This window comes from Scardinius erythrophthalmus (genome assembly GCF_964197995.2).
Source record: "Scardinius erythrophthalmus genome assembly, chromosome: 15".
Classification (NCBI taxonomy): Eukaryota; Metazoa; Chordata; class Actinopteri; order Cypriniformes; family Leuciscidae; genus Scardinius; species Scardinius erythrophthalmus.
This window is the reverse complement of record NC_138235.1, coordinates 38,874,152-38,902,125: the sequence shown is the minus strand read 5'-3', so window position 1 is coordinate 38,902,125 and position 27,974 is coordinate 38,874,152. Positions and strand designations below refer to the sequence as shown.

General features: G+C 41.0%; 2 protein-coding genes across 2 annotated transcripts in view; both read left to right on the top strand.

Moving 5' to 3' along the window:
* Positions 1-13,661, top strand: part of LOC308703255 (uncharacterized protein) — a gene marked incomplete at its 3' end in the record, with an annotated part of 60,719 nt that extends 47,058 nt beyond the window's left edge. The window contains exons 13-16 of the mRNA XM_081386576.1: positions 5,200-5,226; positions 5,323-5,852; positions 10,322-11,314; positions 13,560-13,661. Of these exons, the coding sequence (XP_081242702.1) occupies positions 5,200-5,226; positions 5,323-5,852; positions 10,322-11,314; positions 13,560-13,661 (1,652 nt within the window). The remainder of the gene's footprint in view (positions 1-5,199; positions 5,227-5,322; positions 5,853-10,321; positions 11,315-13,559) is intronic.
* A 2,951-nt stretch (positions 13,662-16,612) lies between these two features.
* LOC308703254 (nuclear factor 7, brain-like) lies at positions 16,613-25,728 on the top strand (the record flags this gene model as incomplete). Its single annotated transcript, XM_081386575.1, has 7 exons — positions 16,613-17,158; positions 17,398-17,454; positions 17,566-17,652; positions 17,996-18,075; positions 23,778-23,797; positions 25,026-25,052; positions 25,178-25,728. The coding sequence occupies 7 exons, from the start codon at positions 16,613-16,615 to the stop codon at positions 25,726-25,728; spliced, it is 1,368 nt and encodes a 455-aa protein (XP_081242701.1).
* Positions 25,729-27,974: the final 2,246 nt, after the last annotated feature.

Genomic DNA, 27,974 nt, shown 5'->3' with positions numbered 1-27,974 from the left:
ATTGAGACCGGGGTGTCGAAGAGGAGAAAGACTAGAAGAGAAAAAAGACAGGAAAAGGTAAAATATGCTGCTCATACAGTGTCTGAAAATATGGCCTGTGACTTACCTGTGAACTTCCAGGTGCCCACCAACATCGTTCAGATGCAGCAGGAAGATGCTACTCTCACAGAGTGCTTTGTTAGAGCTGCCGAGGTAGGAGAGAAGCCTCTAGATGACAGTACAGCCAGATACGTGATAACGAAGGGAATACTCTATCGAGCGATCGGGGTCCAGAAACAACTTGTGGTTCCACAGTGTGTTCGAGAGATGGTGTTACATCTAAGTCACTCGATTCCTTGGGCTGGCCACCTGGGGAAAAACAAGACTACTGCAAGAATCAAAAAGTGTTTTTTCTGGCCCGGTTTGAAAGTAGATGTGGCCCAATTTTGTAAAAGCTGTCCTGTTTGTCAGAAGGTTTCCCTCAGACGTCCGTCAAGAGCACCACTACAACCACTTCCTATTATTGGTACTCCGTTTGAGAGGCTTGGAATGGATGTCGTTGGTCCAGTGGAGAGGAGTCGCTCAGGGAACCGTTTCATGCTGGTAATAACGGATTACTCCACCAGATACCCAGAGGTATTTCCGTTAAGATCTGTGAAGGCAAAACCTGTAGCTACTTCCTTGGTCCAGTTCTTTTCCAGGGTCGGATTTCCAGCAGAAATTCTAACCGACCAGGGCACTAATTTCATGTCTACCTTGTTGAAGCAGGTTTACCAGCTCCTAGGAATTAAGAGTCTGCGTACTACTCCCTATCATCCCCAAACGGATGGGTTGACTGAGCGATTTAACCAGACTTTGAAGCAGATGTTAAGGAAGTTTGTCAGTGAGACTGGTCAAGACTGGGATCAATGGTTGCCCTATCTTCTATTCGCTTATCGGGAAGTCCCTCAAGCTTCCACAGGCTTTTCTCCTTTCGAGCTGTTGTATGGCCGTGATGTCAGGGGCCCATTGGCTCTGCTCCAGGAGATGTGGGAAGGGAGTCCTGAAAAGAAAGAGCCCACCAGTGTTGTCTCCTATGTTCTGCAAATGAGGGAACGGTTGCAGAAGATGACCGTTTTGGCTCAGAATCACTTGGCAGAAGCCAGCGGAAAGCAGAAAACCTGGTATGACCCTCTGGCTCGAGAAAGAGATCTGGAGGTCGGTAAAAAGGTACTTGTCATGTTGCCTAGTCGAGAGAGTAAACTGCTAGCAAAATGGCAGGGTCCTTACGAGATCAAGAAACGCCTGGGTCCTACGACTTATGAAATCAGTATGCCGGGTCAAGATCGATCTAATCGGGTCTTGCACGTCAACCTGTTGAAAGAGTGGGTTCCTCGTCCTGAAAAGTCACAGTCACTGATGGTTCGCTGTATTGAAGAGGAAGAATCCGATGAGCAGTATCTGCCGCAGCCAGTTCCTGGGGACATCGGGTTAGATCATCTAATAGCTTCCCAGCGGTCACAGGTACAAGTTCTCTTCACTTCGAAGGTATTTTCTGAATATCCTGGGTTTACCAACTTGATTGAGCATGGTGTGGTACTGAAACCTGATGCTGTCGTGAAACGCCAGAGCTATAGGATACCTGAAAGATTCCAGGTGACCTTGCAGGAAGAGGTAGACCTTATGCTCCGCTTGGGCATTATTGAGCCTTCGAACAGTGAGTGGTGTCACCCCATAGTCCTTGTGCCAAAGAAGGACGGGAGTATAAGGTTCTGCATTGATTTTCGATATCTGAATTCAGTATCACAGTTTGATTCCTACCCTACTCCTCGCATAAGTGACCTAATTGATCGTTTGGGCCAATCCAAATATCTTACAACAATGGACCTTTGCAAAGGCTATTGGCAAATTCCACTGACTCCATCCTCGCGGCCCTTGACTGCATTTAGAACACCAAGGGGCCTTTTCCATTTTAAGGTGTTACCTTTCGGCCTTCATGGGGCCGTGGCGACGTTTCAGAGGTTAATAGATCAAGTATTACGTGGTTTACCTTTTGCTGCTGCATATCTTGACGATATTGTCATTTACAGTAACACCTGGGAGGAACATGTGCAGCATCTCAGAGAAGTCTTGCAGCGTCTTCAGAATGCCGGCCTAACTGTCAACCCCACCAAGTGTGCTATAGCTAAACAAGAGACCGAATACCTGGGCTATGTCATTGGCCAGGGTGTTGTGCGACCGCAGGTGAAGAAAGTTCAAGCCTTGGAGAAGTGTGTGGTGCCCCAGACACGTAAGGACCTGCGATCATTTCTGGGTATGGCTGGATTTTACCATCGCTTTGTCCCTAACTTTTCCAGCAGGGCTGCTCCATTAACTGACATGGTGGGGGCACGTTGCCCAAACCAATTACAGTGGACTGAGGAGAGATTGAAAGCCTTCCGGGACATCCAGGGAGCTTTGACAACAAGTGCTGTGCTACACAATCCTGATTTTAGTCGTCCTTTCATTGTACAGTCCGATGCCTCTGAGAGGGGAGTAGGAGCCGTCCTATTGCAAGGACCACCAGAGAGCCGACAGCCAGTGGCTTACATCAGTCGTAAACTGTTTCCGAGAGAAGTACGTTATTCCACGGTGGAAAAGGAGTGTTTAGCCATAAAGTGGGCGTTGGATTCCTTACGATACTATCTATTAGGCCGTGAGTTTACCTTGGAGACTGATCATAAAGCATTGCAGTGGTTGGAGAAAATGAAAGATTCTAATGGAAGGATTACAAGATGGTATCTCGCCATGCAGCCCTTCAGATTCAAGATACAACACGTTTCTGGTAAAGTCAACGCTACTGCTGACTATCTCTCCCGCTCTACTGGCGAGATTTCTGAAGGGGGGGGAAATGTGACGGCCCGAGTGGTGGCCGCACAAGAGCGGTAATGTGGATGTACTTGCATACACGCACACACATGCACACACGCCAGCATGCATACATTTACACAAAGGATATACATTTAAGAACTCTTTATTTAAACTTATTTTGTTATTCATATTCATTTGTTTCAGTATAATGATGGATCACAATAACCACACAAAACAAGCAATATTAATTATTTCTTTATTGTTAGGTTTTCATGTTTACATTTACATCACATTTTATATACATTGTTACTGATTTGAAGTGCACACAAATTAGTTACGTTGTATATGTTATTTATATTTGTTTCTATTTTGAGTTTAAGTTTACCGTGATGAACTTCAGATATGGTCCGCTGCAGCCGCATCCTGGCGTAACAAGGATTGGAGTCCGGGCAGGAACAGAGAATTTATGCATTATTGGTTCCGCCCGGACATACCATTTGCTGGAATTGCCCGGGGGAGGAAGAAACGTTAATGTTGTTGTTAATTGATTTATTTAGTTGTACATTTATGATATTTGATTACATTTAGCTTTCCTTATCTTTATTTACCATATATCTTTGTTTGATTTGATTTTGATTTACTTAAGGTTATATGTTGAATGTAAAGTTGAATTGTTTCCCCTCTTAATTTGTAATGGGCCCATCCTTTCCTTTATAAGCTGTTGCTTTGTTCATTTGAGCAGGTCAGTAGTTTTAGTTTGTTTGGTTTTTGTCTAATTATCTTGATCTCATTTTCTGTTTATTTATTTTTGTTGTAAGAAATTTATGAGTTTGTAAAGTTATTATTTTTTCTTGGGTTCAAATAAAGACCCATTTGTTTTGCAAAGCTTGTGTTCCTTGTGCTTGGCTTCTTGGTCCCTCACACAAACGATTAGAGAATAATTTCATCAAAATTGAAGCTAAAGCCTAGATCGTTAGGTCCCAGCGCAAGCAGCAGCCGCCTCATATGCTGACCATTCAAATGGGAAACACACAAATTGAGGAACAGCTATGTGCATGCACAGCAGGGTGAGTGAAATTTGAAAATCTAATATTTATAAATCAAACAGCTTATCCATAAGTATTGTGGAATAAACACAAGACATTAGCCTGACCACTTTGCAATGATAACATTCTCCCGCTTATATTTTTAGTGCGCCAGGCTACAGCTCACACGTCGTGGGTCACATAAGTGACTAACGTTACTGTTATGAACTGATTAAGTTTGCATACCAACCTTTTCCTTGGAGATCTCCGGCAAGCCCCCTGATGTTCCCTCCTTTTACTAACTACCTTTTACTTATACTAGAACTAACACCGGGAGAGTCGCGATCGGATTGGGGTACTAGTTTAGCCGTCGATTGACAAAATGCTGAAATATATTTTTAAGTAACGTTAAGTTATGTCAGTGAGCCTCCGTCTTGCCTTTAATCACACTGCTTGATCCACGAGCTGGACAATAACTTTATTCTAGAGCTGCTATAAAGCCAAAACACTTTACTTTTAATTTCCTATTATCAATGTAAAGCTGCTTTGGATGACGCCCGGCATTTCTCCCCTTGGGTTTTAGGTTTCGGGAAGGGAACAAAATCCACCACCCCGTCCAAACTTTTAGGATACCGGGTATCAGATTTGCACAATCCATACGCATAACGCTTGGGCATGTTTCAATCGCTCGAAAGCTTGCCAGACCTCCCGCGCCTAGTTACGGTTGCTAAGCCACGATTGGCCAGTGGCGGTTTTCGGGCGTGGCTTAGCGAAGGGTCAATTGACCAGGTTACCACTACTCTCCCGACTCTCTCTCCCGCTGCAGACCTCGCTGAACAACGCCCCCTTCGCCACAACAGTGTATAGATTTTTTTTTTTTGGCAGTAACTAAGAAAATATTATTTTCAAGGAATATTCTGGGTTAAATCTATGTCATGCTGGTGATCAGCAGAAACTATATTTAGTCTCAGTTTGTAAAGGATCTCAGTGTTTCAAAAATATAATAATTTAACAACTAACCGTGTCATATACAGTATAAACTTTAACTCATGACCATTTAAAGCAGTTTTGCTTGAAATACTAGAACAGAATGTGTATCTATCTGTGAACAAACTATAATGACACATTTTACTGAATTGTTAATAGTAGAGCTTTGATAAAAAAGCTTCAAATTTCTTCACTTAAATCCTCATTATGTTTTTCCCATAGACCTCCATTGTAAGTATATTTACAATATTTATATTTACAAATGAAGGGGCGAGCAACATTTGCATGCTACTGATGCTGCCAGTGGATATAAACTCACTGTTAACCTGAAACTATTGCTATAAATAATTCTTCATTATATTGTCATCTGTGTCCACAGGGTTGAAGTTTGTGCAGAAGTTTGCAGGTACAGTGTGACTGACTCCATTTTCTTCAATACACTCACAATACTGTGTTAATCAGTATTATATGCTGTACATCTGAAATGTCTGTTCTCTCTCAGTGGATGTGACTCTGGATCCTGAAACAGCAGATCCATATCTCATCCTGTCTGATGATGGAAAACAAGTCAGTTGTGGAGGCATTGAGCAGGACGTCCCAGAAAACCCAAAGATATTTGATGAGGATTGTGTTCTGGCAAAGCAGGGATTCAGTTCAGGGAGATTTTACTATGAGGTGCAGGTGAAGGGAAAGACTGAGTGGGCTTTAGGAGTGTTCAGAGAATCCATTAACAAGGAGGAGACTGACAGTTTCCCGAGTCCTGAGAATGGATACTGGATTCTGGGTCTGATTAATGAGGATCAAAATGTAGTTTGTGATAATCCACCAGTTATGTTCCCTCTGAGAGTGAACCCTGAGAAGGTTGGTGTGTTTGTGGATTATGAGGAGGGTCTGGTCTCTTTTTATAATGTGGAGTCCAGATCTCATATCTACTCTTTCACTGGTCAGACTTTCACTGACAAACTCTATCCATTTTTCAGCCCATGCGATAATGATCAAGGTAAAAACTCAAACCCACTGATCATCACTCCTGTCAGATAAACATTTTTTTTTTTTAAACATGAAATCTGAAAAGATTAACTGTGGATGTGCTGTTTAAAAAATAAAAGTATATTTTAATTACAACTATAAAGAAAATGTAAATGTGATAGACAAAATGTGTACAAGAGCAAAATAAAACAAGAACTATAATAAAATATTATAGTTATATGCACATTTGAATGGCCGATTTGTTATGAGTCTATATTTCTAGTCAAGACAATGACTTCCTTACTTTTCTCAGTCATTATTACTTTGCTTTTTTATCTACTATACAATTTTATATGATTAAATGTTGAATTTCTACATAATATGCTAAATGTCCAGAGTGTTTCTCCGTGTTATTTTGTAAGGAAATCTCTGAAGCCATTTTCTCTCTCTCCTCTCCAGCTTTGGTTTATATTGTAATGACGGCATCATCTGAAAGTGTTCAATTCTATAACTGATATGTCTTGTAAACCAAAAAACCTTCTAATTGTTATGCAAATACACATTGGAGAACAATGAATATCTGCTCACATAAACATTACAACAGACAGACAGGATATAATTTAAACATGGAGGATCTTTATTGTTGAATTACATTAACTGTGAATGAAAATACTGAATTATTATTCAATGCAGATGATCCTTAAATCTAGTACATATTCTTCAAGAGCAGCGAGAGCATTAGAAGGCTTTAGTTTACAATGACAGTGTTTTTCACTTTGCTTTGACCACGATATCAGTGTAACCGTCGCAAGCTTCTCCACATTCTCCATGAAGCAAATCTACAGTGCATGAACACGTCACAGCTGAAATTAAACTGCTGTGAAACACTTACCCATACGGGATCTTTCTGACGCTCTGCATTCCCGATCCCTCTATACGGAACAAAACGTTCTTCAACACTTGAGACAGCGGGTTCTGGAACATAGACATAATAAATACATAGACGCCCTATTGGCCGCTGGATCGTACGTCAACGGCGCCGCCATACTGCGGAGGGCAACTTTCCTATACCTCTCATAACGAGAATTGAGAAAAATGCCTATTTCGTGTGCTGCTTGGGGCTTTACAAATCGCCACACAATTGAAAACAAATTTGTTTTTTGGTTGTATTTCATTTACTATTTTTATTTTCAGAGGAGCAAGGCCGCGAAATTGAAAAATACTACTGTTATTGTGTCACGAAATGTAGCTTTAAGAATTTTTCAGTCGACAATGTAGTTGTTTAAAGCTCAAATCTGTGGTTTATTTATAAAGATAGCGCCTATTTAAAAATGTTATCTGATGGTTTCGGAGTTGTGAGATCCAGTGATCACCGGGCGCTTAGCGCTCATGTAACGTTACCCCGCCGAGAACAGCCTTACCTCGGCGCCGCTGGATCTGATGTCTTTAGTCTAGTGGTTAAACATGAGAATAATTCGTCTTGTGTATATCTAACGGGCGATCTTTACTGTCTCATTAATCTATAATTTGTTCCTTGGCAAATCGTTTTGGCTGAGGGCAAAGTGAAGTTTCATAACTTATTAAGGCTATTTAACTTTAACGTTGTAGCCTGCTGTTTGACTGAATAATCGTTTACTGTATTTATTGGCTTGTATAGCTTCTTATAACTTTTAAAGACTGAAATTTAACAAAAAGAGACATGGTTGCATCATTTTATTTTATATAGCCTATGTAAGAATATTTTTAAATATATAAATTTACATTATTTATTATTGTTATTATAATAACTAGTGCAAAATGCCCGTGCAAAATCAGTTTTTGAGTGTGTTTTTAGTAGCCTAATTGTTGGTTTGATGTGTTTGAGTGCTCATTGTTACAATTACACAGCAAAAGTTCAGTGACATTTTTATATGTGCATGGTAGAAAGCACAAAGTGAACTCTGAGAAAACGCTATGCTTGAGCAAACAGTTTGTGAATAGGCTGATGCCCGTGCAAAGTGCCAGTGCAAAATCAGTTTTTGTGAGCTGATCGCCATCAAAAAAGTTGGCCAAAAAAGAGATATTTCTTAGCGATGGCTGATTTCAACAGTTTCAATATGATAAAAAATAACTTTTATATTGATTCAATGGATTAATTGCATTTTGGGGAAAAAAAGTGTCATGAATTTATTGCATTTTTGGGGAAAATAATCAGTTTTTATAATAAATCTTTGAAAATCTAAATCTGGATTATAGATTATAATAATCTATTATTATAACCTAAAGATGCTATGTGAAAGTTTGAAACAGAAAATAGTGGTTTTCATCTTGTCACTTTCTTGGTAAAGAAAACACATTTTTACTCAAATGAATCAAAATGGATTTATCATGGATTTATCACGTTTTGGAACCAAACTATAATATTCAAAAGTAAAAAGTGTAGCTGACAGAGTGTTTATGTCAGAATGTTTATTTTTAAACCACAACCTTCTAAGTGCTTATTTTACTGTTATTTTTAACGATATATTTTGCATTTCTCATCCAAACAACGTCAAACTTGGCACTGCACTTCCTCGTGCCCATAGCGAGACACCTGTCAAGTTTGAAATCCATCGGACTAACAGTTCGAGAGATATGCGAATAACACACACACACACACACACACACACACACACACACACACACAGACAGACAGACAGACGGACATACAGACAGACAGACGTTTCTGTAATTTATAGATAGATATACCACTTGCGATTATCAATATATTATAGTTATGCTGTTAAATTATTGTACTATTCATAGTAACTATTTAACTTATTATTTTTTATTGTCTATATTCTGTAATTGATATTTCATATTCTTTTGCTATTATTATAGTATTATACTATATGCTTTTATCAATATATTATTATTATTTTATAGTATTTATGATATTATATAATTATACTTTTCATTACTATTTTATTTGCTGTATACTGTTTGTTTATTTTATTGACTAAACTATTTACTAATAGCCTACTTCTCACTTTATTTTATATTTACTATTTGCATTGCACTGTAGTTGTACGATATCATAAGATAAAAAGAAAGAGGAAATATTGGGTCCATCACGAGGGATGTTTAAAACACAGGTCAAGAAACTTGTATGGAATAAGGTGAATATTTATGGATAAATTGGAGAGTTTTTTTACAGTGCTTTTTTGGGGGGGGTTATATGATGTCTTTTCTATCCCCCTCCTCATACTGTATGTCTTTTTTTTTTTTATCTGGTTTGTCTGCTTCTTGTTTATTGTTTTGTAAGGGTGGATTCCTGCAGTGGTTCAAGCTGCAAGAACTGCCGAATGACTAAAGAAACGTTATTGGCAAGATGGTAGAAAACTGCACATTTCTAGTCTTTAACCACCCACTGCCACTTATACCAACGACGGAAATAAGTGCAGTTACAATAGCTTAATATTTGTGGGAGAGCGTTGCTATAGATAGTGACAATATTGTATTGCAATATGTAGCACTTCAAAGTCAATATCAAATCAAAACTAGTTAGCACATTAGTTGCAATTGAAAAGGTTTAATGACAAAATATGGTTATGGTTACACTTAAAATAGTTACAAAATATATGTATGAGATGATGATAACTAATTGTACCCAGCATATATGAAAAATGTTACCTGAGAGAGAGAGAGAGAGAGAGAGAGAGAGAGAGAGAGAGAGAGAGAGAGAAAAGAAGAGCCCCCAAGAAAGGGACCCAGAGAAGAAGATAGCCAGAGCATCAAAGAGGCCAGAGCAACAGTTACAATCCTCTTTTATCCTTTCCTTGACCATGTGACTAAAACCCAAATGTGAGACATTCAAACTGACCAATCAGATAATTACACTTCCACCACTGTACTAAAGGTGTGAAATTCATCTACCCCCAAAGTACAAACATTTGGCCTGCAAGCCGAGATCACTATCAGCCCCTCTGTGCCTTAGGAACTCCAAATGGTCATTGTGGTAGAAAGAGGGGGTAGAAAAACAGTCAAGCAAATATCTTTTTTCATTTAAAATATTTTGGCCTACACTTGTATATTGGAAGAGGGGCAGTCCTCCTACAGCCCCAGAGAGGTCCAGTGAGTCCCCTGCTGTTGTGGAGCTTGTCCGTCAATGGGCAGACTTGGTAGTCTATGAGGGTGTCCTATACAGGAAGACACATGTCCCTGGCAGCACTAAAGAGGTCTTGCAGCTACTGCTGCCTCAGGCTCTTCAGACAGAAGTGCTCACAGCCTTGCATGATGATCATGGCCATCAGGGGGTAGAACGAACAACTAGTCTTGTCCGCCAGCGATGCTATTGGCCCTTTATGCGGAAGGATGTCGACCGGTGGTGCCGTGAATGTCGGCGGTGTGTGGTTGCCAAGGCAACTCAGCCAAAACTGAGGACTTTTATGGGTAGTCTGTTGGCATCAAGGCCTTTAGAAATTGTAGCCATTGACTTTTCCATATTGGAAAAATCTAGTGATGGGAAAGAGAATCTTTTGGTTGTCACTGATGTGTTCTCTAAATTTGCGCAGGCATATCCTACGGCAGACCAGAAGTCGTCAACGGTAGCTCGAGTCTTGACAGAGCAGTGGTTTTACATTTATGGTGTCCCATTACGTATTCATACCGATCAAGGGCGCAATTTTGAAGGTGAGCTGTTCCAACAATTGTGCAGAGTGTATGGGATTCGTAAATCCCGCACTAGCCCATACCATCCAGAGGGCAACGGACAATGCGAGCGATTTAATCGCACATTGCATGACTTGCTTCGTACACTACCTCCTGACAAGAAGAGACGGTGGCCCTACCATCTGCCACAGGTTTTATTTGCTTATAACACCACAGCTCATCAGTCTACGGGGTTTTCTCCGTATGAACTGATGTTTGGGCGTAAGCCCACTCTTCCACTCGATTCTTTGTTGGGCACAATTGACACTCCATCAGACTCTACTACTACTGCCGAGTGGGTTCAAGAACACCAGGAGCATCTCTCTGCAATCTATAGCCAGGCCCGAGCTCATTTGGAGGCAGCCGCTCAACAACGAGCAAAGAATCATTTGGTTCCTTTGCCACTTTTGCCCCCTGGTACACTGGTGTATCGTCGTAGTCACCCGCATGGACGGCACAAGATTAGTGATCATTGGGAAAATGTGGTGTATGAGATTGTGAGGTGCCTTGATGAGGTTGGTACACTTTATAAAATTAGGCCAAGGGATCAGTTAGGTCCAGAGAAGAATATCAACCGGAAAGAACTGCGGCCCCTCCCAACTGACCCAGGTTCACCCTATCTTGTACCTGGGGCCGAGATGCTTAATGTAAGCATGCCAAACTCCATAGGGGATGATGTTGATGGTAGTATGGAGGAAGGTGATGATTTTGGAGTATTGGTGGCAATTGATGCACCTCCTGTAAGAGGATTAACACCTCCCACTGAGTTTGGAGAGTCGCAGCCTCCAGCTCTTGAACAGCAGGGGCAGACTACACCCCAACATTTAATACGTGACTCCTTGGGTGTTGAAGGGGAAGTATCAACATCTGGCAATACCCTTGTTTCAAGGAGAACTGTTAGAACAAATGCAGGCCACCATCCTAACCCTCACAACCTCCCATGCACGACTGTTAGAAGATCACCGGTGGCCTCGGCAGAAAACGATCTAACCATTTCCTCCCATAGCGCTGTTTTTAGACCTTGGGTTTGACCCTTGCCCTAGTCACCGGGACGGTGACATTCAAGGGTGGGTGAATGTAGCGGGTAGGACGTAGGCAGTGGGAATTGTGCCTTGATTTGAATCAGCTGGTGGTCATTTGGCTTTGCACCTTTAAATCCAGTAAGCTGGCGGTCTCTCTCTCATTAGTGTTTTGCTACAGACTTTTGGTTCCTTGGACTCTTGGTTGGTTGTACGAGTTGATGTGAGTTCATGCTTAAATGTATTTTGGCCTCCTTGTGTAAACATGGTTGGCATGGATCTGATTTTGATTCCGACTATTGCATTTTGTAGCGCGATCTGGTGTGTGCGGTTATTCAGTGCCGTGGTTACATACAGCTTCCTGTCTTCACGAGCCCTCACTGGCTATGAATTGTGTCTGCGCGTTTCAACGAAAATGTAAGTTTTCTGCTTTTACTCGTGAGCAGCGTTCAGTTTTTTTCTTTAGGCACTGGCCGTAATGAACTCTCATTGATTTGTGTTCTGTTTATATTAGTTATGGGTTTAGAGTGTGACCACTACAAAGTTTGCTGAGTGCTGTTTGTTGTGCTGAGAATGTAAGTTCACTGGCTTTCTTTCTCCCTCCCGTGTGTACATTTTCATCACGGAACGCTTGTTTATATGTATGTAGTCATGTTGACTCGCCATGTCTGTATTATAGTTTGGCCTGGGAATGTACGAGTAAAAACCAGACGGAATAAAGCGATCGCTACAATATTACAACTAAACAAGCTCTTGGCTCGACGCTGCGGTCTGCATTCAGCATTCATACAGGTTGGTAAAGTAGGCTGCTTTAGCACCTTGCCCTGTTCCGACTGCTTGTATTTAATTGAAGATCTTTTGTTTTAATGAACTTTTAGCCTATTGATGCACAGGTTATAAACTAAGCATAGCTTTGATTTTGACCTGTATAATTACTTGTATGGTATTGTAACTGTTTTCTTTGCAGGAGGACCGTCACATGCCATCTTGGCCACTGTTTTTCCTGTGCTTTGTTTTTAGTATCTAGTTGTGTGCGAGCGTGTGTGTGTGTGGGAGGGAGGCCCACTGGGTTGTCCATCAGTCTCTCCCGTGTGTGTGTTGTTGTATGTTTTATGTTTGTGTATCTAATGTTTGTATTTTAGGCCATTGGGTTGGTGCAATATCCTGGGGGGGTAACAATTGTATTGTGTGCCCACTTGTTTGCTGAGTGTAAATTATTTTTGTTTTTTTGTGCATGTGATTTGTGATGTGCCCTATTTATTCTGTGTTTGAGGTTTGCTGAATTTGAGTGCTATTTATTCAAACACCTTGATTTTGCACTTTGTTGTCCCCGTTCCTGAATTTGTTGCCCAGAGGCCTAGAGTCTGTTTTTCATGTTCATGTTTTATGTCCAACTTGAGAAGAATAAAATAAACTGTTTATATTTTTTATAATACTCCAGTCCCTCTCTCTCCTTTCATTTCCCTTCATTGGGATAGCCTGCTTGTAAACATCTAAAATTTGGATTGTTGGTGATCCACTTGTGATTGATGTAAAAAGGCCCCTTGGGGGTCACACTAGTAAAATTGTAATTCAAGATATCTCTAGAATTATGCCTAGTACAAAATCAATTATAGATATCTTTAATTACAATTTCTACTAGTCAAAACTCATTTGAAGATACCTGGAAATATTTTCCAATGGAAGTCAATTTAAGAATATGACTAGTCATAATCACATTGTAGATACAGTACCTACAGCGAGGTGGAGGGTAGGGACCCGACTCGGGAGGCATAGCGTCTGGAAGTGGGGTCTGAGTGTCCAGTGCAACACTTACCTGACTCCACGGTTGTGCAGAGAGTGTGTGAAAGAAGGCTTGAGAATGTGGGTACCGCTGACTGAGACGCCAGAGATGGATCAGAATTTTGATTCAACAAAAGATTCTCCGCCCTCCGGGAAAAGAGCAGTTCAACTCCGGATCGCTCGTCTCAGGGGTGGCTGAGAAGGGTTGTGCCATCTTCCTGCGAAGGCTCGATGTCATAGTTAGAGCTGGCTGTGGCTGAGTTTTTTTTGTTTTGTTTGTTAATTTCTTTTATTTCCACAGGGAACTGACACCCTTGGAGATGAACAGACTGAGGAGCTGCCCATGAGTGACTCTGATAGCACACATCAGGGCAAGTTCTTGGTTACCTCAGCCTGCTTCTGAACTGCGGAGAACGGCTGGGCACAGTCCTCAACAGTGTCGCCGAAAAGGCCGTCTCGTGAGATGGGAACATCAAGAAAGCAAACTTTGGCAATTTCTCACACCACTGCAAGGTTTAGCCAGGGGTGCTTCTGGACCACCAGGGTGGACACCGTCTGGCTGAGGACAGGGTGGACACCGTCTGGCTACTGTGACTTTAATCACAGTCAGTCACCATGCACATCTCAACCTGACTCAGAACTATCCTCGTGCATTATGAGTGTTTTGGCCTTCACAGACTTGCAGGGGGGCCGTCACATGTAGGGAAGAGGCGGTCTACAGTAGCACTGCAGCCCCACCACTGAGGGTAGTGAGAGAAGAAAAACTTTTCTGCAGATTTAGGCATATTTGGCATCGCCAATATGCTTCCATAGTTCTTCACACACATCCGGAAAGGCCCGGGGGCAGGGCAAGACGATTTACGCGTCGCAACCAGGGAAAGCACGGCTGTCAAGTCTAAATCTGATTCAGCATGAGCACGCACACCATTACAGTGGGAAGCTCAGCATCATCTTCATTTCCAGAGTGTAACAGCCCTCTCTCCGATGCAGTGATCGACATCTGATCCTCAGCTGGAGCCCCGAATGAAATGCTACGTCCATCATGAGAAGGACCAGCAATCCCATCCGGAAGCTGCCAGGCATACGAGACAGAGAACGTGGCCGTCAAACTTGGCGGCACACGGCACGCTGAACGCTCAAGCCCTACTGAGAAAGGCAAGACGAACAATGTGCCAACATGGTAATGCTCTCATGAGACAACATGAACGAACCACCCACGATCGCAGTCTCAGCATGTTTGCGATGTGATAGAGGAGTGAGGGGTCCACAGGGATTGGTTACCGGGCAGGGAGACCCTAACTGTGATCCTCTGGTCACCCTGGCTATTCGCCGAAGAAGCCCTTCTGGAGCAGCAGAAGAGGATCAGGGCATAGGCGAGGGGACTCCACCTCGTTTGAGGAAATCCCCGCTTTCAAATGGTGCTTGACTCCCACACCTTATTAGCCTGCTGTGTACTCACACACTCTTTGAAGGCACAACCTCTCTCTCAGGCTTGTAAAACAGCAACTCTTTGAAGACGCAACAACCTCGAAGAGCTGTGAAAACTGCTGTTTATGCAGCTCTCTGAAGTCCCGATCTCCACTGTGAGCACTGTCACACCAACACCAACTCGAGAGGCTCCTACAAAAAGAACAACAGACTCGTCTTGGTAAACTCGTCTGTGAATTCGCAGAGCAGAACATATGAACTGCTCGGCTCTGAAGCGAAAGGCAAATATGAAAATAAATAAATAAAAGGCAGATAAAAATTTCGTCGGTCTAACCCGACGTGACGTCGAGAGTGACCGACTGAAAGGGAACACAGAAGATGTCACTGTGAAACATGTTTAGCGTGTCGTTTCTATCAAGCTGCAATTGTATAAACTGTGATACATAAATGTGAGAATATAAACTTGATATTCTAAAACTTTCTTACACTATTACAATCTGAGCAGAACTGTTCCATATTCATGATTATGGGCGGAGCTATAGCATCACTGCAAGTGTGTAAAGACTTAAGTGAAAGTGAAGCTAAACATATGAACAGGAAGCTTCATCAAACAGCATTTCATTTCAGAAACTCTGAAATCAACGACCAGATCTGATATTCACTCACAGGTAAGTGATGGAAATGTAAGAGCTAGTTCAGTAGATTCATCAGATTGTTGGTAAAAGTACTGTATGTATTTTTTTTTTTTTTGTGGCTGTAAATCAAAGTTTGATTATTTGTGGTCATGTCACACTTTAGAGACTTTAGAAACAGGAAGTACTTGAATTGGCGGCAGAATGAACAAATGAAAAATCAGAATGATGACTTCTCTAGTAAAAGTCACATGTCTATTAACCCTCTACAGCACAGCGCTGAAAGTTTTCTTAAGCCCTATGTTCAGTACTATATGTTTCTATAAAAGATTGCAACCAATTAGAATGGGTGTGTGATTAGAACGTGTGTGTGAATGAAGGTGTAGAGAAGGTTTTATGAAGTTTTTTATTTATTTTGCATTTTCAGTTCATTTAGGTTTTCCTTTCATTGCCTCAGGGCAACGTTGTGTGTTAAGGGGTACTTTTCAAGGATGTCTTTGCTAACAATGTGTTGGGACGTTATCACATATTATCACGTATTAGTGCACGATATAAGCTTTAAATATAGTTAGTAGATTTCTTGACATTTTTTAAAAAGATTTGTGATATTGTATTGCTCTCTGACCATTTTTTGTAATATGTCAATTAATCATTAGGCAACGAAAAAATATTTTATCAATAAAATGTTCCTAAATGAACCAAGAAATGATGTGGAACACATTTTTATCATGTACCATCAAAATGTGTGCAGTAGAGGGTTGAACAAAACTGACACGTGGTATTTACAGATGTTTATTTAGTGGGTTATTTGTTTGAAAAATACACTTTCACCCCTTTCTGTGTTGTCTTTTATTTATATACCCATATCTTTTCATGATTGTATAATATGGTGTTGTAAAAACCAGATACATTTGCTGTACTATGGCTCCTAGTGACACATTTAGTTTCTGTATTTAGATTCTTCTTCTGCAGCCTAATAGATCTAACTACAGCACATGGTCTCAGACTGGCAGTTAGAGGCGGAGCTTATAGGCTCAGTGAGGTTAGAGTTAGAGGTGGAGGAACTTCCTGTCAGAAACTGCTGTCTCATATACACCAGTTTATGGCACGTATGGCTGCTTTGACTGCTTGACAGTGGTTCATAGTACAGATTTTAGTAATAATCATTTTTAACCATGCAACATACATTTTAGAACACAAACTAATTTACTCAGTGAGCATTACTTGTATTATGAAAGTTGCTCTCTTCAGCAATGCAGATGATGTATTGTCGTCATTACTCATCTTTTCAGTCATGGCATCCTCCAGTGGTCCAGCACTAAATGAGGAGCTCCAGTGCTCCATCTGTCTGGAAGTGTTCACTGATCCAGTCACCACTCCATGTGGACACAACTTCTGCAGAACCTGCCTGAGCGAGTGCTGGACGAACTCACCGATCTGCTTCTGTCCACTCTGTGAAGAAAAATTCAGCAGAAGACCTGATCTCAAGATTAATACAACACTCGGAAAGCTTGTGCAACACTTTAAGAAGCTTAAACAAGAATCTGAGGTGTTCTGTGACTTCTGTGATGAAAGAAAGCAGAAAGCAGTGAAGACCTGCCTGACGTCTCCAAGCTCTTACTGTGAGACTCATCTGGAGCCTCATCGCAGAGTCCCACGTCTAAAGAAACACACACTGATCAACGCTGTGGAACATCTGGAGGATTATATATGCCAGAAACACGAGAAACCTTTGGAGCTGTTCTGCAGAGATGACCAGACGTGTGTTTGTCTGTTCTGCACTGAAGGAGAACACAGGACTCACAACACTGTTCCTATAGAGGAGGTGAGTCGAGAGAAGGTAAACAGACACAGACAAAGCACATTAAACACACTGTGAAATGCATCCTAAACCAGCTAAAAGTTAATTTTGTAAATTTTTGAGAATGCAATATGTTACCTTCAAAGCTGACAGACATGGACTAAAAGCCAGGAGATAAAAACAATTCACATTTATTATTCAAATAAGATTGTTTTTTTGTCAGAAGATTTAACGCTAAATTCAGTGATAAATGTGTCTGTGTTTTTCTCTGTATGTAGATGATCCAGGACAGAATGAAGAAGATTCAAGAGATCACGCGCTCAGAGCAGAGAAAAGTGAGTGGAATTTTTTTTTTTAAATCATTTGGCTTCTTGCACAACTTATCACAAGCTTTGCGATCTTTCTTCGAGAAGTGTTGCTTGAACTGAATCTTCCTCTTTTTGCAGACTCGCGCCTCCAATGATTGTTTCCTTACTTCGTCTCGGACCGTCCACATTTCAAACTGGATGATTATTGGTCTGGGTGTCCTGTTGGTAGCAACATTGATCATCTTGCCTAAACAATATATCGTGAGTATGTGAGAGTGTGTATGAGAGTAACCTTGAGATGCGATGCACCTGCTGCTCATTATATGCTCGTGCCGCGATGCAGCGCAGCTGATAGCAATTATCACACTGAGATGTGCATTGACTCGTTTTAGTTACACTCAAAGTAGATTGGCCTCTCTAGCGAGATTCCTATTCGTCGGTCACTAACGTGACGTCAAGAGTGACCGACTGAAAGGGAACCACACGCTCACCATGACGAGACAAGAGAATAGCAATGTCAAGCTTGGTTTATACTGAGCTCTTAACTGATGTGATCCGCTCCTTTTAGAGATATCAGTCTGAGCTGCTGATGATGGAGGAACAGCAGAAAGCAGCAGAGAAACAGGCTGAAGATCTCATTAAAGAGCTGCATCAGGAAATCACTGAGCTGAAGAGGAGAAACACTGAGCTGAAGAGGAGAAACACTGAGCTGAAGAGGAGAAACACTGAGCTGAAGAGGAGAAACACTGAGCTGGAGCAGGAAATCACTGAGCTGGAGCAGGAAAACACTGAGCAGAAGAGGAGAAACACTGACCTGGAGCAGGAAAACACTGAGCAGAAGAGGAGAAACACTGAGCTGGAGCAGGAAAACACTGAGCAGAAGAGGAGAAACACTGACCTGGAGCAGGAAAACACTGAGCAGAAGAGGAGAAACACTGAGCTGGAGCAGGAAAACACTGAGCAGAAGAGGAGAAACACTGACCTGGAGCAGGAAAACACTGAGCAGAAGAGGAGAAACACTGAGCTGGAGCAGGAAAACACTGAGCTGAAGAGGAGAAACACTGAGCTGGAGCAGGAAATCACTGAGCTGAAGAGGAGAAACAGTGACCTCAATCAAACTGGTATGTGAATATCAATTACAGGGTTTTTATCTAACTTTTTTTAAAAGTGTTAAATTAATTGTAAGCATCTGTGATGTGCTGGTGATCACCACATTATTATAAAATCACTTAAAGTTATATCTTCAACTCATGTCATAAAGCTGCAGACCGTAACACTTTTTGTGTTCAAAATTTATCAAATTTATATAATGAGCAAGTACATCATGAAACCAATTTCCAAACTGAATCACTACGGTACACCTATAATAAGTGTTTATATTGGGACTATTTTAGACTGGTTCGGATCGTACTGCTGCAGAGGAGCCCAGTACCTGCGTAACTCGTCATAGACATAAACAGAGAGAAGTAGCTCCGGCTACAATGTTCTTCCGCTAGGCGCATGCAGGTCTGTTTATTAACACTAGAAGTGCCAGAATTCCATAACTACTAGAATGGCCGTAAGCGGTCATTTTGACCGCTAGATTCCAAACTATATATCTTTAATGATAAATACCTAATTGAGAGATTAATGCATTTATTGTATTAGGATGTCTTTTAAAAACAAAACAACACCAAACTGTACATTTAAACAAGTTTAATTATACATTTATAAATAAATAATATCCGTAGATGTCCTGAACAAAATTACGGAGTAGCCTATGTTTTCATGTTTTTGTTCGATCGTGCCCGCGCCCGCTGTCACACACACACACACACACCATATTCCAGCATTGCAATCTTGACATTGCAGCCTGTTCATTATAGCCATAATAAAATAGAATAATAAAATAGTCAACCTAACATATAAAAATTCCACTGCTCTGTTTGTCAGTATAGCCTACAATTCGTACCATTTTGCGCATGTGAAGAGGATGATTTTTTCCGTCGATATTGGAACGTGAGTGAAGTACAAAGCCTATAATAAAGAATAGTTTACCATCCAAATACATCGCAAATGTTGAAACATTTTTATTCTAATTAGAGAGTTACGTGAGCCCAACGCCGCTTACTTTCACTTTCGCTTATAAAGTATTTCATTTTGGCTTGTTTTTTTCATTCTTGTTCTGTTCTGAATATCATTATATTTAAATGATTTGTTGTTGAATATGTTTAGTGTATTTTTTTACCACATTTTATTGTTGTGTATATTAGTATAGCCTATAATAATACCGCAAAATTCAGTGCGGTCAATATGACCGTCTATGGCCGAAATAGGTAAATATGTTCATTTGTTTTTTTGCCTTATGTGTAATTTATATGAAACACATTTTAAATGAAAATACAGACACTTTTAGGAAAAGTCAGGTACCAGCAGGATTGTATTTCTTTTTTCAACAAAGTTATTGCAGATATAAAATTCAAAACGGTCAAAATGACCGCCACGGCAGTTCTAATGTTAACCGCTAAAGCCCCAAAAGATACGGACTGCAGCTTTAATGAAGCATTATGTGAACTTTAGTGACATCTAAAGCACATTATGTAACTATCCTTGTATAAACTTTATTTGAATTTAAATTAGTGCTGTCAATCGATTAAAAACTTTAACTAGATTAATCACAAATTTTTTCTGTGATTAATCGCAATTAATCGCAATAAAAAAAGAAATGTTTTTGTACGTTTTTAATATATTTTATAATGTAACAATTTCACAGTTAATCAAATTAATGTAGAAACAACATAAAGACAGTATATTTTAAATACTTGTTTAATGGCATCTTTTTATGAATGAAGGCCAGTATTACTGATATTAATACAGCTACTGATTTTTTTTCTTTTTCACATTTATTAGGCTTCAAAAATATAACAGTTTTTAATTTAAGTGAACTTAAAACAATGCTAACATAAACCCATAATAAATGTCATATTTATTCGTGCCCTTCCTGTCTTAACAGTTAGGAAATATACAGAAATTTAATAAAGTTATCAAAGTTATATGCAGTCTGCACTGCATAAACTATAAATTAAATAGTTAATCCTTATTAAAGCTACAAAAGTTATTTAGTCAACAGCAGTGAGTCATTTTCTCTGTTCCCTTTGTTCTTTAACTTTACTGACAGGAAGCTTTATTGGCTGCTGTCCCTTTAAGAGCAGACACACACACACACACACACACACGCGGATCTCACCGTTTATATACTGTCTATGGATCTCACACGCGCCTCATTCTCTCGCAACTCTTTGTTCATTTTAGACTTTATATAAATCATTTAAGACTGCTCTTATGAGGATAATCGACAAAACGGACATTTTGGGATTGTTATTGTTATTGTTAGTTCAAGCGCGAAAGAGAACTGGATTCTGGCGCCCTGTCTGTGTGTGTGTGTGTGTGTGTGTGTGTGTGTGTCACATAAGGACATTCACAGACAGCGCATTCTCTTTTGTCTTGCCGCGCTTGAAATGTTTAAAAGCATTTAAATGAATAAGAGCGTGATCATAAAATGTAAAGCTAGCCAACGGATGGCAGGAAAGACGGATGCTGCGTTAATTGCGTTAAATATTTTAACACGTTAAACCAGACAAAAATTAATCGCATGCGTTAACGCGTTAACGTTGACAGCACTAATTTAAATATCTTTATTGTCCACTGGAGTGGAAATGTATCTATGGCTCACCAACACAAAACTACATCTACATACTCTGTATTTCCAGAGAAGCTGAAATTCCAGTGAATTTCTAACTGGCGAGAGCAACATCATGTTTCAAGGGCCTTAATGTGAGTCAGATAGGCAGTATCAGCTGAGGGGTTTGTGTTCTCTAAGGCCGTGTCATCAGCATATTTAAACAATCTAATGTGTTTCTCATTGATCAAAAAGTAATTTGTTAAAAGAGAAAGAAGAACAGGGGAGAGAACGCAGCGTTGTGGACCAATAACCCTGTATTAATATTGAGATCAATCAGCATTTTCAGGAGAATGTGTGTCTTCATTGAACTGAAAGCTGAGCTAAAATCTATGAATAAAACCCTGGCATATCCTTTAGGATGCGTAAGATGTTTAGTAACTGTATTAAGCAGGGTCAGCACAGCATCATCTGTCTCTCTGTCTATCTTATATGTGAACTGGAGTGGATCTAGTAAAGACGGGTCTTTGGTGTTTTAAGCCCCAAACGGCGCCTTCCAGGCAGCGAGGGCATGGGTAGGTTTAAGGTTGAGGGTAGGGTTAGCTGCCTCTAAGGAGCCATTGGGGGCTTAAAACACCATCGAGCGTAAAGACGTCACAGTGGAGGTCAAATGACTGGCCTTGTTATTGAGAGCTTGTTATTTGGGGAAATTTTCAGTTTTAGTTTCAGACAATATCTTCTGAATCGATCTATCAAAATTTGATATACAACATAATACCATCGATCAATAGTCCAGTTTAAACGAGTGGCACAGTCCACATATTGCTTAAGAATAGGTAGATATTCAGATAAGTCACAGAAATGAAAGTCTCCAAGAATTAAAACAGGTTGACCTGCAGAGCGAGTGCATCATTGTAGCTCTTCGCTATTCTCTCCTGCAGCATAAAAGTTCAATATGCGTCACATTGTAACAAGTAGGTACTGCTCCTTTAAGGTGGAAAAGCACTCTCTAATACCGAGTTCACATTGAATGATTTTAGGCCCGATAATCGCTCGTCGACAGGTTTTGTGAGATTGCCGACAAATGGGCGAAGTCACAGACAAATCAGTGCTCGTTCACGTGTGTGACAATCACACAGTGTGAATTATCAAAGACGTTGGGCCCTATTTTAACGATCTGAAATGCAAGTATCAAACGCGAAACGCAAGTAATGTTGTGGGCGGGTCTTGGGCGCTGTTGCCAAAACAGAGAGAAAAAGATGTGTTTTTAAACAAAAACGTATTAGTGCGGACAAGGCCTGAATTCACAATCATGATCAGCTCTTAGCATAAGTTCATTACCAGACGCACATTTGAGAGGGTAATGATGGGCTAAGGAAACCTGATCCAGTGTTTCCAGAGTCGGTGTCTCACACCATCTGTCATGCCGCTGGATTGCATAAAAATCCTCAAGGTTTACAGATGAAGAGCCGCCAGTAGGGCGTAGTGAATAAGTGACAACAGGTGAGGGCGTCTTGTTGGTCTTCCATCAGTTATTCCCAGACGTGAATGTTGTAAGGCAAAATAATATCATAGTGGTGTGAAATTCATGGCAGAATAACCCTGGGTAAAATACCGTTTCCAGTAAGTGTAATCCACATCAGATCAAAAGAACTGTTCAAAAACTTAGGATCTCAAATGAGCAAACAGATCCCGTCACTGACACACAACCAGAAGTCTGACTATAAAATAAACTGTCTAAAAGGTTTCCTCACTTCACAAGGACAATATAGACAGCAAAAATAACACTTCTTTTTACACTGAATTATTATTACAGCTTTAATAAAAATACAACTTGACATTTCTGCTTTTAAACCCTCTTTTATGATTATCTCATAGACCTCCATCGTACGTATATTTACTGCAGTAACATTCTGCATTTTGTTTTACAAACTGATGGACGATCAACATTTCCATGATGCTGCCAGTAGAGAAACTCACGGTTAACCAGTGGCGGTTTGTCAATAGAGGGCGCTGGGGCGCCGCCCCCATCAAAATTCGAGAAATATACATGTACAAAAATTATATAAAAATACAAAAATAAAAATACCAGCGATGTGCCGGCTGGTAGTAAGAAGAGCATCAGCATTTAATAAAAACTGGCTTTAATCGGTTAATTATTTTCTATGTTTTTCAATGTTTCATGCGGTTTCAAGAGCAAGGGACGCCGGACAAATGGATATCTATCTGAGTCCTTAAATTTTCGGGTAGCATGTGACCTGAAGCTGGTCTCTAATTGGTTTCTTCAAGATTATCCTCCGGACGCAGGTCGTAGCGTCCCTGGCGAATCAGAATTGGAAACATGTTATTTTATCCAATCTGACTGGTTCTCGTCACCTGTCATTCAACTTTACGCTCTTGGCCACTACTGCGAGTGTGCGGGCGACACCGTCACTCTGACTCCATCAAAACCTTGCTAGGCTGACCACTTTGGTAGAAATAATGGCAGCAGCTAATCCAAATTCTGAAATTTATTTACAAAAAAAACTTTCACAAGGCTTTCGCTAAAAAAAATAAAAAAAAATAAAAAAGCCCAGTGACTGAGGACGAAGCTAACGCTACACCCGGAGCTTCACCCGCGCGTGTTATGAGAAATGGAGGTGGCTGGCTGGATGTGATGTTAGCAGTGCCCTGTTTTGTTTTGTCACTGAAGTTTTGTGGACAACAACGGGGGTAAGAGACCTCAAACATCTATCTGAAAAATATACATATTCCAGCTGTTTATGGAGAATAATCTCGAAGAAGTCTTTTCTGAAACTGTGACTCTCCTAAAAGTTCTCATTACCACACCCATGATCAGGCCCGTCACAACAAGGCAAGCAAACCAAGCAATTGCTTGGGGCCCAGAGCTGGCCAGGGGCCCCAAGACAACGACTGGTTAAGAATAAAATGCAACGACAAACTGTGTGAGCTCCCCTTGTCAATGCAGTAAAGTGCAATGACACTGTTATCGGGTTCCCCCTCAAGGGGGCCCCTCTCAGTAGTCGCTGACAGCAGCCAGCCAACCACGTGATCTCTGCTGCCGGCAAAATACAAAAATACGACTCGCAGTCACTCGCAGTCTTGCACGCGTGACGCATCACACCTGCTGTGCGTGATGTACTATTCAGTAGCTTTAGTGCAACATGGAGCTTGAAGAAGCAAAGTGAAAAAACAGGAGAATTAACTTTGAGCAAGTTTGGAGGAAAATTGGAGGTATGGAAACAAATTTAAACTTATTTAGTCGTGGGTGACAACATATGAGTTGGCTTTGTCTCGTGCATTAAATGCGGCATGCTGCTCGCCTATGACAGCAACAAAAAACAAACAAAAAAAACGGGGACTTCAACGATGAACAGACACATGAAGCAGGCTTGCCATGACAGAAATGATGATGATAGTAGTCAGTCTCAGCCCTCAATGTCCTCTTTTGTTACTTTTCCGATCCATTCAGTTATTTCTGAATAAACAAACAACGCAGTTTACATGCTTCTTCCTTGTCGTATTATTCATTAAGATAATAATTAATAAATGCAAGCACAATTATGAAGCACTCCATGTCCATTTTGCTTGGGGCCCCCAAATTCCTTCAAACGGCCCTGCCCATGATCACAGCTGAAGCTGAGAGGTGCTTTTCAACCTTAAAAGAATAAAAACTTTTCTCATAAACACCATGACCCAGGAGAGGCTGAATGCACTGGCATTGCTGTCCATGGAAAAGAGACTTGTTACTGAGATGACTGACTTTAATCAGAGAGTCATTGAGAAATTTGCTGGCCAGAAAGAAAGGAGAGCAAAATTTATGTTCAAGTAGGAAACATGATTTTTGGTACTGCTTATAATTATAACCAGCCGCCACTGCTGTTAACCTGAAATTACTGCTATGAATAATTCATCATTATATTGTCATCTGTGTCCACAGGGTTGAAGTTTGTGCAGAAGTTTGCAGGTACAGTGTGACTGATGCAATTTTCTTCAATACACTCACAATACTTTGTTTATAATATGTATTATATACTGTACATCTGAAAATGTTTGTTCTGAAGTTGATTGATAATGTCTGATCTCTCTCAGTGGATGTGACTCTGGATCCTGATACAGCTGATCCATATCTCATCCTGTCTGATGATGGAAAACAAGTCAGTTGTGGAGACGTTAAGCAGGATGTCCCAGAAAACCCAAAGAGATTTGAAAAGAACATGTGTGTTCTGGCAAAACAGGGATTCAGTTCAGGGAGATTTTACTATGAGGTGCAGGTGAAGGGAAAGACAAAGTGGATTTTAGGAGTCGCCAGAGAATCCATTAAGAGGAAGGGAATGATCTGGCTGAATCCTGAGGATGGATACTGGACTGTGATTCTGAGGAATGAAAATCAATATAAAGCTTATGAACGTTCACCTGTCTCTTTATCTCTGAGAGTGAAACCTGAGAAGGTTGGTGTGTTTGTGGATTATGAGGAGGGTCTGGTCTCTTTTTATGACGTGGAGTCCAGCTCTCATATCTACTCTTTCACTGGTCAGACTTTCACTGACAAACTCTATCCATTTTTCAGCCCATACACTAATGATGAAGGTAAAAACTTAAACCCACTGATCATCACTCCTGTCTCACCTTTAATGGATTAGAAAATGTAAATGAAAACCAAAAAATTATTTGCACTGAACCATAACCAAGTAGATTTTACCATAACACTTTATAATAATACAGTAATAAAGCACTTAAGTCATTTACAAACTATTAGTTTATAGTTAATTACAGTGTTTGAGTCACTCGAATCACTTTAGGTTTTTTTTTTTTTTTTTTTTTATAGTTCTCACTTTAGATTCGGTCACAGAAAAAGTTATTCATTTAATGCTTTAATCCAGCCTTTATTAGGCATTAATTACATTAGTATTTTATGTTAAAATGTTTACAAATACACACACAGACACTCACACACACGCACACTCACACAAACACAGACTCACAAACACTCACACACACTCACTCACACACACACACATTCACAAACATGCACAAACACTCACACACAAGCACACACACACACACACACACACACACACTCTCACACGCGCACACACACACACGTGCACACACACGCGCACTCACACGCGCACACACACACACACACATACACTCTCAAAACACACACACACACTCTCTCACACACACACACAGATTCTCACACACACACACACGCACGCACACACACACACACACACACACACACACACACACACACACACACACACACACAGCAACACCACAAACATGCAAGTAACCATGTTTACTCTAATGCCTGATCTCTGATCAGTGATTTCTGATGTGTAATTATTCAAGTTCAGAAAGATGTCTCAAAATTATTCAATACTGTTTATACGTCAGTAAATCAAGCCAGTGACTAAATGATCAACTTCACATTGTTTCTCTTAGTAGCATGAAAATATTATGCTGTTATTTAAACTGTGATTAAATTATATTCAGAAAGTGATCAAAGAACGGTCCCGTTATACCAATCAAACAGTTTATCTGGACACTTGCCAAAACTCCCGTTATGTAATCAATGACGCTGTTACACTGGACAACCAAACTCTTACATCATGTTTGCATTGTTATTTATGGTGAAAGCATTCGTGAGAGTGCAGAAATCACGTTGCAATGATGAGAGTTCAGTGTACTCTCGCTCGGGGCGGGGCGGCCGGTAACATTAGCCAATCACAGCAGTGGGCGTTTACACTGAAGTCTCACAGCCAATCACAGCAGTGGGCGTTTACACTGATATCTCACAGCCAATCACAGCAGTGGGTGTTTACACTGACGTCTAACAGCCAATTACAGCAATGGGTGTTTACACTGACGTCTAACAGCCAATCACAGCAGTGGGCGTTTACACTGAAGTCTCACAGCCAATTACAGCAGTGGGCGTTTACACTGAAGTCTCACAGCCAATCACAGCAGTGGGCGTTTACACTGACGTCTCACAGCCAATCACAGCAGTGGGCGTTTACACTGACATCCGTCTCACAGCCAATCACAGCAGTGGGCGTTTACACTGACGTCTCACAGCCAATCACAGCAGTGGGCGTTTACACTGACATCCGTCTCACAGCCAATCACAGCAGTGGGCGTTTACACTGAGGTCTCACAGCCAATCACAGCAGTGGGCATTTACACTGAAGTCTCACAGCCAATCACAGCAGTGGGCGTTTACACTGACGTCTCACAGCCAATCACTGCAGTGGGCGTTTACACTGAAGTCTCACAGCCAATCACAGCAGTGGGCGTTTACACTGACGTCTCACAGCCAATCACAGCAGTGGGCGTTTACACTGACGTCTCACAGCCAATCACAGCAGTGGGCGTTTACACTGAAGTCTCACAGCCAATCACTGCAGTGGGCGTTTACACTGAAGTCTCACAGCCAATCACAGCAGTGGGCGTTTACACTGAAGTCTCACAGCCAATCACAGCAGTGGGTATTTACACTGACGTCCGTCTCACAGCCAATCACAGCAGTGGGCGTTTACACTGACGTCCGTCTTGACGTCCGTCTCACAGCCAATCACAGCAGTGGGCGTTTACACTGACGTCTCACAGCCAATCATAGCAGTGGGCATTTACACTAACATCTCACAGCCAATCACAGCAGTGGGCGTTTACACTGAAGTCTAACAGCCAGTCACAGCAGTGGGCGTTAACACTGATGTCTCACAGCCAATCACAGCAGTGGGCATTTATACTGAAGTCTCATAGCTTATCACAGCAGTGGGCGTTTACACTGAAGTCTAACAGCCAATCACAGCAGTGGGCGTTTACACTGAAGTCTCACAGCCAATCACATCAGTGGGCGTTTACACTGAAGTCTCACAGC